The sequence below is a fragment of the Gastrolobium bilobum genome, unplaced genomic scaffold (assembly GCF_033153095.1).
Source record: "Gastrolobium bilobum isolate Gb01-03AN ecotype WA unplaced genomic scaffold, APGP_CSIRO_Gbil_v1 utg29501, whole genome shotgun sequence".
Classification (NCBI taxonomy): domain Eukaryota; kingdom Viridiplantae; phylum Streptophyta; class Magnoliopsida; order Fabales; family Fabaceae; genus Gastrolobium; species Gastrolobium bilobum.
The window spans coordinates 1-13,260 of NW_026899691.1; the positions used below are offsets into that span (position 1 = coordinate 1).

The window sequence follows — 13,260 nt, forward strand, 5'->3', positions numbered from 1 at the left end:
CTCTTACTTCACTGAATTAACACTACCATAAGCTTGTTTATATTCTCACTCTCCACAGTCTTACTAGTATACAAAGTCAATCAAGAGGTCTTTGTTAAGGTTGTAACGTGGCTTAGGTAAAAGGAAAGGAATCATCTGGGTAAGTGGCTTAAGATAACTGATCAAAATTCAACTTCAAAGAGGAACTAGTTTAACTGTTCAACATATAGTAAACAGATTTCTCTTATTTTCCTCCTCTTTTCTTCTTCCACTTATTCATATAATATAAGTCTTTTATTTCTTTTCCTTCTTCCTTTTGTTTTTCTTTTTCTGTTTTTGTACAGATAAACAGTTCAACCTTTTTCTTTTCATTTCCTTTTTCCACCACTTTGTGGCAATTTCCCTCTTTTCACCTTTTTCTCCCATACACTTAGAGTTTGATTTTCTCTTTTTGTTTCAATCCTATCCAGTTCCTCATTTAATTTTGAAAATTAATCAGTTCAGGTGAGGATGTGTATGGAATGGCTATTCATAATGTACTGTCAATGAACAAACAGGCCTCGGCTCAAAAGGGCTTAATCTAAGAATAAACCTTCAGGGTGGCTATTTGGCTATCTAGCTTTTAAAAAGAACTGCCTCTATCATTTCAACAATTGTATACTACAGACCATTTCAAAGAGAAACAAAACAAGTTCTAGAGTGATTCAACAGTAAAGTTCACACCACAAAAAAAATTCTGTTTAGGCTCAAAAGCTTACGGCTAAGGATGTGAGACTTATTTTTCCACTCTCTCTTTGATTACTCTAGTTATTCTTCTCTTATTCCAGTGAACTATGAAGCATGCTTGACTGACGCTCATTTATGTACGAAAATAAAATTTATTTACATCATTATACTCTTGATATCAACTATCAACCAATTTCATGTAATTATTCATTATGCATCCATATCAAGCACAATGGAAAATCTCTTAAGATCCACTAATTATTTATTGACTAAGATAGAAGGGGTCTTAAGAATAATTTAAAAAAAAAACTTAAATATTAAACTAACTAATATATATGAAGACCTTAAAATAAACTAATATGTAATCAAAATAATTCTAAAATAAACTAATACTAAATAATATAAAAATAATGAACTATAATATGAAAATAATATTAAGAAACTCCCCTGAAAAACTGCATTTGTAATTTGGATATTTCTGTGTACTCCGTGTAATCATGAGTTTCTCCTTCCGACCATGTGAAGTTTATGGTCTGATAAATTGCGTGGGTACCCATTCCCAGATTTAAATCTTGCTGTCCTCAGCAATAAATTTAAATCTAAAAAGAATCCTAAGCAAGATATCAGAAAAAAATGATACTGTACTCTGCACACATGTCACAGATAAAGAAACTACGTCAGCATGTCATATATCCAAAAAAAAATCAGTCATGTCAGGATCAGTCTCAATATACATCTCATGTCAACATGCACTAAAATCAACAAAAGAAAAAAAATCTAAACATTGAGACAATGGTCAATCCTCATCAATTTCAGTAGTGGGTGCAATATCATTTCTATCAGCATCCTGAGTAGTGTCTGCAACCATATCAGCATTAGTATTCGAGTATCCAGCATGTTTGCAAAGTTAGTGCAATTTCCACATAACAATTCCCAGATTTATATTCAGATGCATCTGAAAATAATAATGAGTATATGGAACTGAAATACTTTAACAGTATGCATAATGTCAAAGATGAGCGCGCTTAAGCGCAGTGATTCGAGCTTAAGCGCGCTGAGGCAGTGAGAAATGGATAAAAATTTATTTAGCGCGCTTAAGCTTCCTCTCTCGCGCTTAAGCGCGGAGAGGCAGTGGGTTATGGTCACTTTTATTGTTTATCGCGCTTAAGCTTCCCCTTGGGGGCTTAAGCGCGCTCTTCGTATGGGTTTTTTCAATCGTGGAGCGCGCTTAAGCGCGATTTGGAGAGCTTAAGCGCGCTAGGGCCGAGAGAAATTTCACTTTTGGGGGCTTAAGCCTCCTTTAAGGGCTTAAGCTCTCAATACTTAAAAAAAATTTTCTCCATATTTTCCTATTCCTTGCATTCATCTCTACTGTGTATTCTTCCACCTCAATAATTCTGCTCAGTATCATACACAAAACATATAAATGAATAAGAGTTGCGTACCTGTGTATGCTTTAATCCCACTTACACCTGAAAGTCCATCTCAACAGAATTTGATCATTAACCTCAATGTTTTTATTTTTTTTGATTTTTATGATATGACTAAAATAAACTATGCTAAGAATAATTAAAATAAGCTAAACTAAAATTAAATTACTAAATACTAAAATGTTGGAAAATAAAAATATAGTTGGGTTGCCTCCCACAAGCGCTTGTTTTACGTCACGAGCCTGACGTACCTCTTTTACGTTCATGGTGGCTCAAAGCATGGGCTTGGTGATGACCAAGCTCCATCATTCAGAAATGGTGTCCTCCCATAGTACTCTTGTGCATATGAGTGAGATGCAGTAGGCTCAATAGCTTTGAATTTGGTGTTTACGTGCTTTCCCTTGCTCCTGAGCTTCTCCATTTTAACCTTTGGCTTACTTTCTTGAGAAGAATTCTCTTTGTGCTCTTCTTCTCCTTTCTTTTCACTAATATAGTAGACTTGATCTTGCGGTTGAATTATAGGTGAAGGGACTTCTTTATCAAAGAACTTGAAAATTGCTTGCTCCCCGTCTACCCGTAAGATCAACTCGCCTTTCGGTACATCAATCAGCGCTCCTAAGGTTGCCAAGAAAGGTCTTCCGAAGATCATAGGAATAGTAGAATTTTCCACTATATCAAGGATGACAAAATCAACAGGAATGATGAATTTGTCAACCTTTACCAGTATGTCCTCAATAATGCCATAAGCTTGCTTTGTAGAGAGGTCAGCCAGTTGCACTATTGTCTTGGTTGGCTTTACTTCAGTGATCCCCAGTTTCTTCAACATAAATAGTGGCATCACGTTGATGCTGGCACTGAGATCACATAGAACATTTTTCACTTCCATATTGCCTATGTTGCATGGAATGCTGAATCTTCCTGGATCTTTAAGCTTTGGAGGCAACTTTTTCTGTATAATGGCACTGCATTCCTCTGTCAGCGTCACCGTCTCACATTCTTGTAGCTTACGCTTTCGTGATAGAAGATCTTTCATGAACTTTGCGTAATTGGGCATGTTCTCCAAGGCTTCAGTAAACGGGATATTGATTTGCAGCTTCTTGAAAATGTCAAGGAACTTGGAATACTGCTGCTTTTTGATTTCCTCTCTGAACCTCTGCGGATATGGAATCTTTGCATAAGGTGAGAGCTCCAATGGCTTTTCTTGCCTTTCTTGAGCTTTCTTTTTCTCCCATTTGAACTCTTTCTTTTCAGGAACAGTTTTCTCTGCAGCAAATTCTTTGGCAACTTCCTTTTCTTTTTCCTTTTCAGTTGCAAGTTCATCATCTTTCTTTTTCTCAACTGAAGGCTTTACCACAGGTTCAATGGCTTTCTCACTCATAGTAGTAATCGCATTGCAGTGTTCCCTACTTGGATTTGGAATAGTGTTACCTGGAAAAGTTCCTTGAACTCTTTCAGTGAACTACTTTGATAGCTGGCCAATCTGAGTTTCAAGATTCCGGATAGAAGCTTCTTGATTCCGGAATGAGGCCCTTGTCTCTTGCATAAAGGTTGAAGTGTCCTCTCTGAAATTATTGAAACTTTGAATGTAGTCTGATGTGGTCTTGGATAGTTGTGCAAAGGCCTTTTCCCATTCTGATTGTTGTGGAGGTTGTTGTTGCACTGGCATAGGAGGATTCAGCTGATGGTTCGAACTGTAACTAAATCCTGGGTGTTGATTTTGATTTTTATTTCTCCACCCTTGATTCTGATTATTGCCGTATTGGTTCCTCCCTGGATTATATGGAGCTTTTTGATCATGCCAAATTCCATTAACATCTGCAGTTTCGGGTGCCTGGAAGTCTTCAGTAGCATGAGTACCTGCACAAATATCACAAATGATAGCAGGAGTATTAACAGAAGAAACTTGAAATTCAGAAAATTGTTTTGCGAGAGCATCTAGCTGTTGTTGCTGTTTCTTATTGGATTGTAAAATCTGCTCATTCTGAGCCAAGATGGCATCACAACCATGAAGCTTCATTATCCCCGCTCTTCTCTGTGGTACTGGAGCATTATCGTACTCTTGAGAGGCTAGAGATTCTAGCAATTCTAAAGCTTCCTCTGGAGTTTTTGTTTTTAAGGACCCTCCTGATGCAGCATTCACCAATGTCCTTGGAAGAAAGTTCTCGCTTGTTCCCATGCTTCAATGCCATGTTGGGGACACTTCCTGAGTAGTCCTTTGAATCTTTCTCATGCTTCATATAGAGATTCACTTCCTTTTTGTTCAAAAGAAGTGATATCCGCCTTGAGCTTTGCCATTTTCGAAGATGAGAAAAATTTGTCCAAAAATTTGGTTGCCAAGTCGTCCCAGTGAGTGATGCTTCCTTGAGGTAACGATTGCAACCATCCTCTTGCTTCATCTTTAAGTGAACATGTGAACAACCTGAGCAAAATAGCATCCCGAGACACCCCATTCATCTTAAAGGTATCACAATATAGCAAGAAGTTTTCCAGATGGATGTAAGGGTCTTCCGTGCTTCCTCCGGCAAATTGGTCTTTCTGAATTAATTGTAAAAGTGCCGGCTTGAGTTCGAAGTTGTTAGCATCCACGTTTGGTCTAACAATACTCGCAGTCTGTGGAACTCGAGCAGGAGTCATGTAACGTTCTCGGAGGTGGTGGAGGTGCATTGTTGTCTCCCATTGCTTCTTCTCTTGGTTCTGTTGAGATTGAAGCTTCTTTCTCTTGCTGTCTTCTTTCTTTAGCAAGTTTTCTGTTTCTTTTTGCTGTTTTCTCTATCTCCGGTTCGAATTGCAAGGAATCGGTGTCAACGGTACCTCGCATAAACCAGAAAAATAGATTATATAAAAATAAGAAAATAAAACTGAATTTAAATAACAGAAAATTAAATAACAGAAAATAAGGTCCAATCTAAAGAATTAATAGCTACTATTAATGTTGAAACAGTAATCCCCGAAAACGGCGCCAAAAACTTGTTGCTACTCACGGCAAGTGCACCGATCGTACAAGTAATATAATGATTAAGTAAGAGATCGTTCCCACGAGGATTACGGTTCAAGCACCAATTCACTATCGCAACTTAAGTTGGACAATCAAAAGTGTATTTGGAAACAGGATTTGGATTGTAAAATTGAAGTTATTAAATATTAAAGCTAACTACTCGCAAGAATTAAAAACAAGAAATTAAGGATTTGAATAAGTTGATAAAATAAAAACGTAGCTAGGGGTTCAATTTCATTTAATCTCCTTATTACGTTTGAATTCCTTCTTAATGTTAATTGTCCTTAGTATCAATCTAATCAATTCTTTCGCATGTTATTAGAGCTCAATCCCTTGTTACTCTAAAACCTTTACAAAATTGGAAGAACCCCAGTTCCCCGGTTATTCCCCAAGCATGCAAGCATTAAATTCAAGAATCTTAAAGATTACGCAAACCCTATGTCTATCCCTAGAATCATAACGTTTACGATGAAGTTATCAGATATGGATCACACACCAACATTCCTATTGTCATGCATTCACCGATGATCATTATATAAGATTCAAGCCTATATAAAGCATTAAAAACAGATAACTTCATTCATGATATAAAGGAAAATTAACACAGCGAATTGTTCAAAACATAATAAATCGACTAAACTCCATCTAACCCTAACTACTTAAAGAACTAGCTGGACATGGCAAAATCAAGAACAAAAGAAAATAGAAAAGCTCCCCCAAACTCTATAAGTGATTGGTGGATCTTCAATATCTCCAGTGAACACTTGACGTTGATCCGTCTCCGCCGCTCACGAACATGAATCTGATGTTCCTCCGCGTTCCTTCAGCCTCCGAGCACCCAAGAGTCGTTTAGCAATGTAAAAGTTATGTATTTATGGTCTCCAATGGTCCTTTTATTGGCCAAGAGTTCGTATCCCAATATAACACATTGAATGGGCCTAAGTTGGATATGACTAGGCGCTTAAGCTTGTTGTAGCGCGCTTAAGCGCCCTAGGACGGTGATTTCTGAATCGCGTTTCGCGCTGAAGCGCTCTGGAGGGCGCTTAAGCGCGCTCCTTGCGACAACATCTTCTTCTTGTGGCGTGCTTAAGCCCTGAGTTGGGGGCTTAAGCGCCCAGAGGCAGTAGCTATTTGCGTTTTTAGGGAGCTTAAGCTTCTGAATGAGGGCTTAAGCTCCCACTTCTAACAACTTGATAAGATCTTCAATCTTATTGTTTTCACCTTGATTCATCTTCTTTTCTGATTTGATCTCTCTTTATCTAAATCTTCATATTTGAATCATTTGTTATCAAATTCCTTTAAAAATAACAAATATATTAATTAGTTCCAACAATCAGATAATGTTCATGATTATCATTTTAAAACCCTGAATTTTGACTTGTTCAACTAGATAATTCATATTATTTTAGTCCATTAAACAAGATAAACTAAAGGTTTATCAGTTGACTTCCCTCGTATTTTCATAAGCTTTGACTCTTTGAGCCAGCTACGAGATTAATCCGAATTGCGACTCGGGAAGTCAAACTGACTTTTTAAAAAATCCATCTTGCGGTTCAAGGTGAAAGTGAATTAAGAATGAATAATATTAAGCACACATTCATAAGCACATCGCATTGTACAATATTTATATAATTTCTTATTTAATTAAATATTTGAGTATTCAATCCACGTTATTTGGATTGGCTTCGGAGTTTGTCTTAAGGAGTGTACCTGCAAAGGATTTGAAAGTACTTTGCCTTTGAAAGTACTTCGATGCTAAAATTAATGAGTCATTCAACGAGGAGGACAATGCCAATAGTGAGAGATAGTCCCCTATTCGAGTACATTTTCGATATATCAGATTTCCTATTCCTTTGTCAAAATGAAAAAACTATGGGATATAAATGAAAATAATTATAAAAGTAAAGATAGAGTAAAAATATTACTTTTTACTATATTTAATAGAGCATCAAAATATTTTTCTCCTGTTCAAAGAAGAAGAGATCCATGAAATTTGTACGTGTGAAACCATCCCAAAGGATGAGACAGGCACAGAGCGGAAAAGAATTAACTAGTTATGAAAACATCGATGTGGTGATTGGTCGGGTGCAGCGAAAGGCCAAATCGAAATGCTTGTGATAGAACATTTTGGTGATAGATTACTTAACTCACTTGCTGGCTGTAAAAAAACTGATTCAGTTGTTTTGTCATTGATCTTGATTTGACCTTAATCTGATTCGTAAATATTTTTTTTTGAACTGGGTTTAAATACGAACCCACTTTTATTTGGGTTAGTTTTATACCTGCCTTGTTTTAATAATGACCCATTGATCCAACTTGACCCACACCCATTATGTGAAAAAAAAAAGAAAATCCCAATTATGTTAAAAAAAAAAAATTCAGTAAAACAATTACGTCAAATTTTTTTACGATTTTTCACAAAATTTTTTGACGAAAATGTTTTTCATCAAAATTTGTGACTAAAAACATTTCTGTAAAAAAAATTGACGGAAATTTTTTTTTGTCACATTTGTTTACGTAATCTAAATTTCGTCAAAATATTTTACAAAAAAACATATTCATCAAAAATTTCGACGAAACATATTTCCATCGAAATTTTTTGATGGAAAAAAATTTCATAATTCAAATTTCGCGAAATTTTTCGACGGAAACATTTTCGTTAAACTTTTTGACAAAAAAATTTTAGTCGAAATTTTTAGCAAAACACATTTCTATCGAAATTTTGTGACTAAATATTTTCCTCAAGTTTTTTGATAAAAAACATTTTCATCAAAATTTTCAACGGAACACATTTTTGTCAAAAATTTTCTTAAAAAGTTTCGACCAAATATTTCGATAAAAAATTTTGACGGAAAAAATATTTTGTCAAAATTCTTTAGAGAATCTAAATTTCGTCGAAGTTTCTAATGAAACATTTTAGTCGAAATTTTCCTCAGAACACATTCCCATCGAAATTTTGAACGAAAAATATTCCATCAAAATTTTTGACGGAATTCTTTTTTCATTTAAAACATTTGATGGTGGAAATCATTTTTGTCAAAACTTTTGAGGGAAACTAAATTTTGTCGAAAATTTATTTTTATAAAAATTTTCATTAGAGAAAAAATTTCGTTGCTTTTCGACAAAAAGTATTCTTACGAAAAAATAATTTTATGACAAAATTTTCGTTGTTTGCAACGTACACTACTAAAAAAAAACAGGTATTAGGGACAGAAAAAATTCGTCCCTACAAGGCATAAATCCGTCCCTAAATATATTAGAGACGGAATTTGAAACGAAAAAATTTTCGTCCCTAAATCGCTCCTCGCTAATGTTTTGGGATGGAACTTTAATTCCGTCTCTATTAGAGACGGAATAAAATCCGTCTCTAATATGTATTTTTCGTCCCTAATATTGTCAATAATTTTGATTTGTAAAAGACTAGATTAACCACCCATAAGATATTTCTCCCCAAATAAATCACATATTGTTGCTTTTTTTTTTATATAGATATATCCAATGTACATATATAATGTAGCAATAACATTTAAATACAATTTTAGTCCCTAAATTTTTCCAATTTGGGACAAATTATTTTTTGTTTTTCTTTTCTATTAGGGACGGAATTTGTTCGGATTTAGGGACAGAACATTTTTCGTCCCTATTAGGGACGAATTTTAGAAATAACATCCTAATTATATCCCGAGTTGGGACGTAATATTGCCTGTCCCTATTAGGAACGAAATTAGAGACGAATTACAGAAATTGAAAATTTTCCGTCCCTAAATCCGTCTCTAATAGGGACAGAATAGTTTTCCTTCTCAAAATCCGTCCCTATTAGAGACAGAATTTATTTCATCACTAATTCCGTCCCAAATAAGAACAAATTGTTTTTCTGTCTCTAAATTCGTCCCAATTAGAGACGAAATATTTTCCGTCTCTAAAATCCGTCTCTAAAATCCGTCCCTAATTCAAACTTTTTTAGTAGTGTTAGAAATTTCATCGAAAATATGATCTTTCTTAGTATTGTGAAAAGTACATAAATTTTTTTTTTAGAAATTTTAAATCTAATTTAATTTGTAAAATATAATAATTATATTAATCTAAAAAAAAGATAGAATGATAAAAATATCTCATTAACCTTCCATTTTTCTCCCTTCAATTTGTAAAAGGATAAGATGGGAAGAGTGTTCTCTCATCCTTTACTCTTCATTAATTTTCACTAATTTTGCTTCATATGTGCAGGGGCTTAAAATTACATTTCTTTATTTATTCAACAAATATCAAATTTATTATAAAATTTATATATTTTAAAACAAATAAATATTTAAATTACATGACATTAAAAAATAAATCAATAACTATAAAAAATCAAATTAAAAACATGTTTTGAAACCAAGTCAAAAACGGGTCAGGTTGGATTTGACTCACTTCAGAAACTAAGTCAGGTCAGATCTGACCCGATTCTGAACTAGTTCAAAAAAATCCAAATCAAGTCAGACCTGACTTGGATCAAATTAAAGCGGATCGAATTAAAATATCTGACCTATATAAAAATCAAGTTGAGTCGAGTCGGCACAAAAATCTGACCCATACACACCCCTACCTAGAACAATAGGTAGTTTCTTATACTGTTTTAAGTTGGTTTGTTTCCAAACTCGAGAGATGAAAGCTAAGGAAGCCTTTCTCGACTCCATTTTAATTCCATATAATTACTATAAAAGTAGGATTAAATAATATTTTTTGTCTAATTTTTATTTATTTACATTTTGATGAAATAATTTCTTTTTTATCATATCATAGACTAATGGTGAAAAAATAAATAAAATCAGAAGAACCAAACTTACAAGGGTTAGAGTTATACGAATCTGCATACCAAAAAAAAAAGTTATACGAATCAAAAATTCTTTTAAAAATAAATACATAATTTTAATTTATTTATTGTCTATATATATCCGATATGTTCGGATCAAACTATTCCGTTCAAGGGAAACAAAGTTACCTCTTCTAGCTAGTGACAGAGCTTCTTAAATTGGGAGAAAACTCCTAAATTTTGGTGCTGAAGTTCTAAACATTGTAATAAGTTGTATTTGGTTCCGTCCTTGAAGTGTTCGCTAGTTCATTTGTATTTATTATGCTTGCTAGATATATATTATTTTTGGTGTTAGAGTTAGAGGGTTTGATGGAGGTTCTAGCCACACAAAAATAATTGTGTTATGTCTCATATTAACCTTCAAACCTGAAACTGACCGATAATTATATAATTTCATATTTAGTCTCACCTTTATTTGTTAGTGCAAGGTTACTCTGTTAGAATTATTAGTGATTATTGTGGGCTGCAATTAATTATAGTTTTCCTTGTTTAAGAAAAGAGCTAAGTCAGGATATATGAGAGTGCACTATAAAACTCGTTTAATTAAGTGACTTTTTATTTGAGCTTGGATTTCTATAACACTGACTAGTATGTATATTAACGAAAACCTGACCTACAAGCCCATGATAGGAAATGAATTATGATTAATAAGTTTAGCCAGGTCCCTTATGTATTTACAGCACAACTCCTCATTTACAATTATGAACAAGAAGTGATGTGAACTATAGAGGAAGATCATAGTCTATATATATCGAAACACGCACGACAATCTTTGAGATATCTACAATCACATCTTCACTAAGTAAAGTTTAAACCTTTTGGTATTCTAATTTCATATAATCCTATTTTTGTGATTTCTTACATATTCACGTAATTTTTATTATAAACAGATCCGTCGTGTCAACCCACATGATAATTAAGTTGTGTTATTGTTGAGAACACATTATCCTTAGATTAGTATGTTATTCGTGCCGCGTAGTATAAACTTGCATAACAAGAGATGGTCAAGTTTTGTATACAAAAAAAAAAGATGGTCAAGTTTGCATTGAAAGTTTTAACACGAATATCTATTTGTATCGTACTTGAATTCAGTGTATTTGTATTCAAACCTGACTCGGCATAAACATGCATGATCCACCACCAATACAAATTACCATCCCTAATCCAAGCCAAAGAACTAATATTGTTTCATTTTCTTGTCAATTAAGAGAGATGACACAATTCACCAAAAAAAGAGAGAGATGACACAACATTCAGTTAACTTGTGTTTAAGATGAAAAATATAATGTTAGGAAATATCACCAATTTTAAGTTAAAAAAATAGTCACTTCATATGTGATAAATGTATAAGGATATAAAATTTTATTAAGCTAAGATGAACAGGTTTCAATCACAAATCCATTGAAAAACAAGTAGGGTAGGATAAATTTTCACGCGTTCATTCAAAATAATAATCCCTCTAAGTCTTTACCAATGAATATGATTAATATCATTAAATTAATATGATATTTATCATAAATTCAATTTATGTATCACATAGTCCTCCACAAGTAATAAATTGATAAGTTACTTTCCTAATCTTAAAAGCAAAGAAACTTACACTCATGTATAGTTATAGAGCAACCAAAGAAATCAAAATACAACACGAGAAAATTCAATAAAGGAAAGATAGAATTAGATTAAACATAGGGTTTTATTTATATCATGTTGTAGGAAATTGATAGTGTCATGTTACTTTCACAAAAAGTGATGGCCCCACCTTGTTTTCTTTTATCTTCTTTCTTTTTGAGTGGGACCCATATCAAATATATTAGAGTAACATGACACTACAAGTTTCCTACAACATGACATATATAAAACCCTTAAACATATTGAGTTCTCTTTATGAGTTGCTCTTAAATTTCCAATGTTGCTCCATCTCTTGTGTTCTTCAATTTTCGCAAGCTAGCCGTCTTCATAATTCCAAATCGTGGGTGTAAATTGAGTTTTATTAAGTATAGGTTTCTACTCCTATTTGTTTAGCTGTATTCTTATATCTTATTGTTTTTCTAGTAATCTTGGTTATCCAATCTTCTACATTATTTTCTGTTGTACTCCTTTAATAAAGAATTCACTCTCAATTTTGTTGCTTCTGTTATTTTCTAATTGGCTCTAACTTGGAAAAAATTATTTCCATGGCATTTTCATTTACATTTGACTCTATTATTTCCAATTCAATTAATCTACACCTAAAATAAAGAAATATATATATATATATATATTAAAGGTGTAGAGAAGGTAAAATATAAAAATCAATAAAATTAACCAAAATAATATTAAAAAAAACCTAAGAAATAATACATAAGATGATTGCAACTTTTGCCTCACATCAATCATATTAATGTATATTTGTAAGTATATAAAATTTTCTCAAAGAGTAGCGACCCCACAGCTGATTTGTGATTTGTCCATGCAATCAAATTGTAGTATGACTTATAAAAAAGAAAGGAGGAAAAGGCCCAAAGCCGCAAAAGTCACACTTTAACAAGTGATAATAGAGAGGGGTCCTTAAGAAACTATAGTACTAACTCTCCTGCCCTTGGAAAGGGACATAGATACTTTTAGAAAATGAGAGGACCATTAGAGCACTATCACAAACACTCGTCTTGGACAAGAAACGAGTCACGATCTCTCTGAAGCCTTAACATTGTAGCTCTTCGTTTAACTCGTGCATGTACTTTAGATTCTTTATCTTGCTTTTCTCCTCCATTTTCCGCCTTCATCTTTTGATCTTTTCCCTCACTCACACACTCTTTCTCTTTCAGCATTTAAATTTTCAACTAACTTGTTACATCTTTCCACCCTCTAGCATAACAAAGAGATGGCAGAACCTAAAGTTCTTTGTTCCTTTTGGATTGCTACCATGTTAAAGTTTATCAATTATGCTTATTTTTTTACAATCTTTTTTGTTTCTTTTGATCCGTGAATTTTCTTTTTCTAGCGCTGGATCCACCACTACCTACCTGCCTGTGGTTGCAGGTTTGACCTAAGATCAAGAGTCATCAACAATTCGTTCGTTGATTTTGGCTTAACTCCTAAAAAGTATAATGCCTCTAATCATATCAAATTATAATTGTTAAAGCAACAAGACACCGAATTCGTAGCTAAGTGATGTAACATGGAACACTCTAATAAATTAGCTATTTTGTTTTACAAATTTTAAAATGTCGTTATGTAATTTGCTTGTATATTTTGCATACAATGATAAAAGTCTATCAATTATGTAAGAACCCGCACCG

General features: G+C 33.4%; 1 protein-coding gene and 1 non-coding gene across 2 annotated transcripts; one reads left to right on the forward strand and one right to left on the reverse strand.

The window, feature by feature from the left end:
- Positions 1 to 1,501: 1,501 nt before the first annotated feature.
- On the reverse strand, positions 1,502 to 4,311 carry LOC133292595 (uncharacterized). The gene is made up of 4 exons (XM_061491023.1): positions 3,714 to 4,311; positions 3,487 to 3,563; positions 2,727 to 3,435; positions 1,502 to 1,563 (listed from the first exon to the last, which is right to left on the reverse strand). Exons 1-4 carry the CDS (start codon positions 4,309 to 4,311, stop codon positions 1,502 to 1,504), a joined length of 1,446 nt encoding a protein of 481 aa, XP_061347007.1.
- A 6-nt stretch (positions 4,312 to 4,317) lies between these two features.
- On the forward strand, positions 4,318 to 4,424 carry LOC133292597 (small nucleolar RNA R71). Its single transcript, XR_009748943.1, has one exon. It is a non-coding gene; the product is annotated as a small nucleolar RNA R71 (small nucleolar RNA).
- Positions 4,425 to 13,260: the final 8,836 nt, after the last annotated feature.

Bases quoted from the DNA above. Each gene is read 5' to 3' on its own strand.
- LOC133292595 (XM_061491023.1), bottom strand. From the start codon at position 4,311: ATGGGAACAAGCGAGAACTTTCTTCCAAGGACATTGGTGAATGCTGCA. The intron at 3,564-3,713 runs GTTTCAATAATT...GAACTTTTCCAG, and splicing joins CACATCAGACTACATTCAAA to GTAACACTATTCCAAATCCA. The intron at 3,436-3,486 runs GTAAAGCCTTCA...GCAACTGAAAAG, and splicing joins AGAAAGCCATTGAACCTGTG to GAAAAAGAAAAGGAAGTTGC.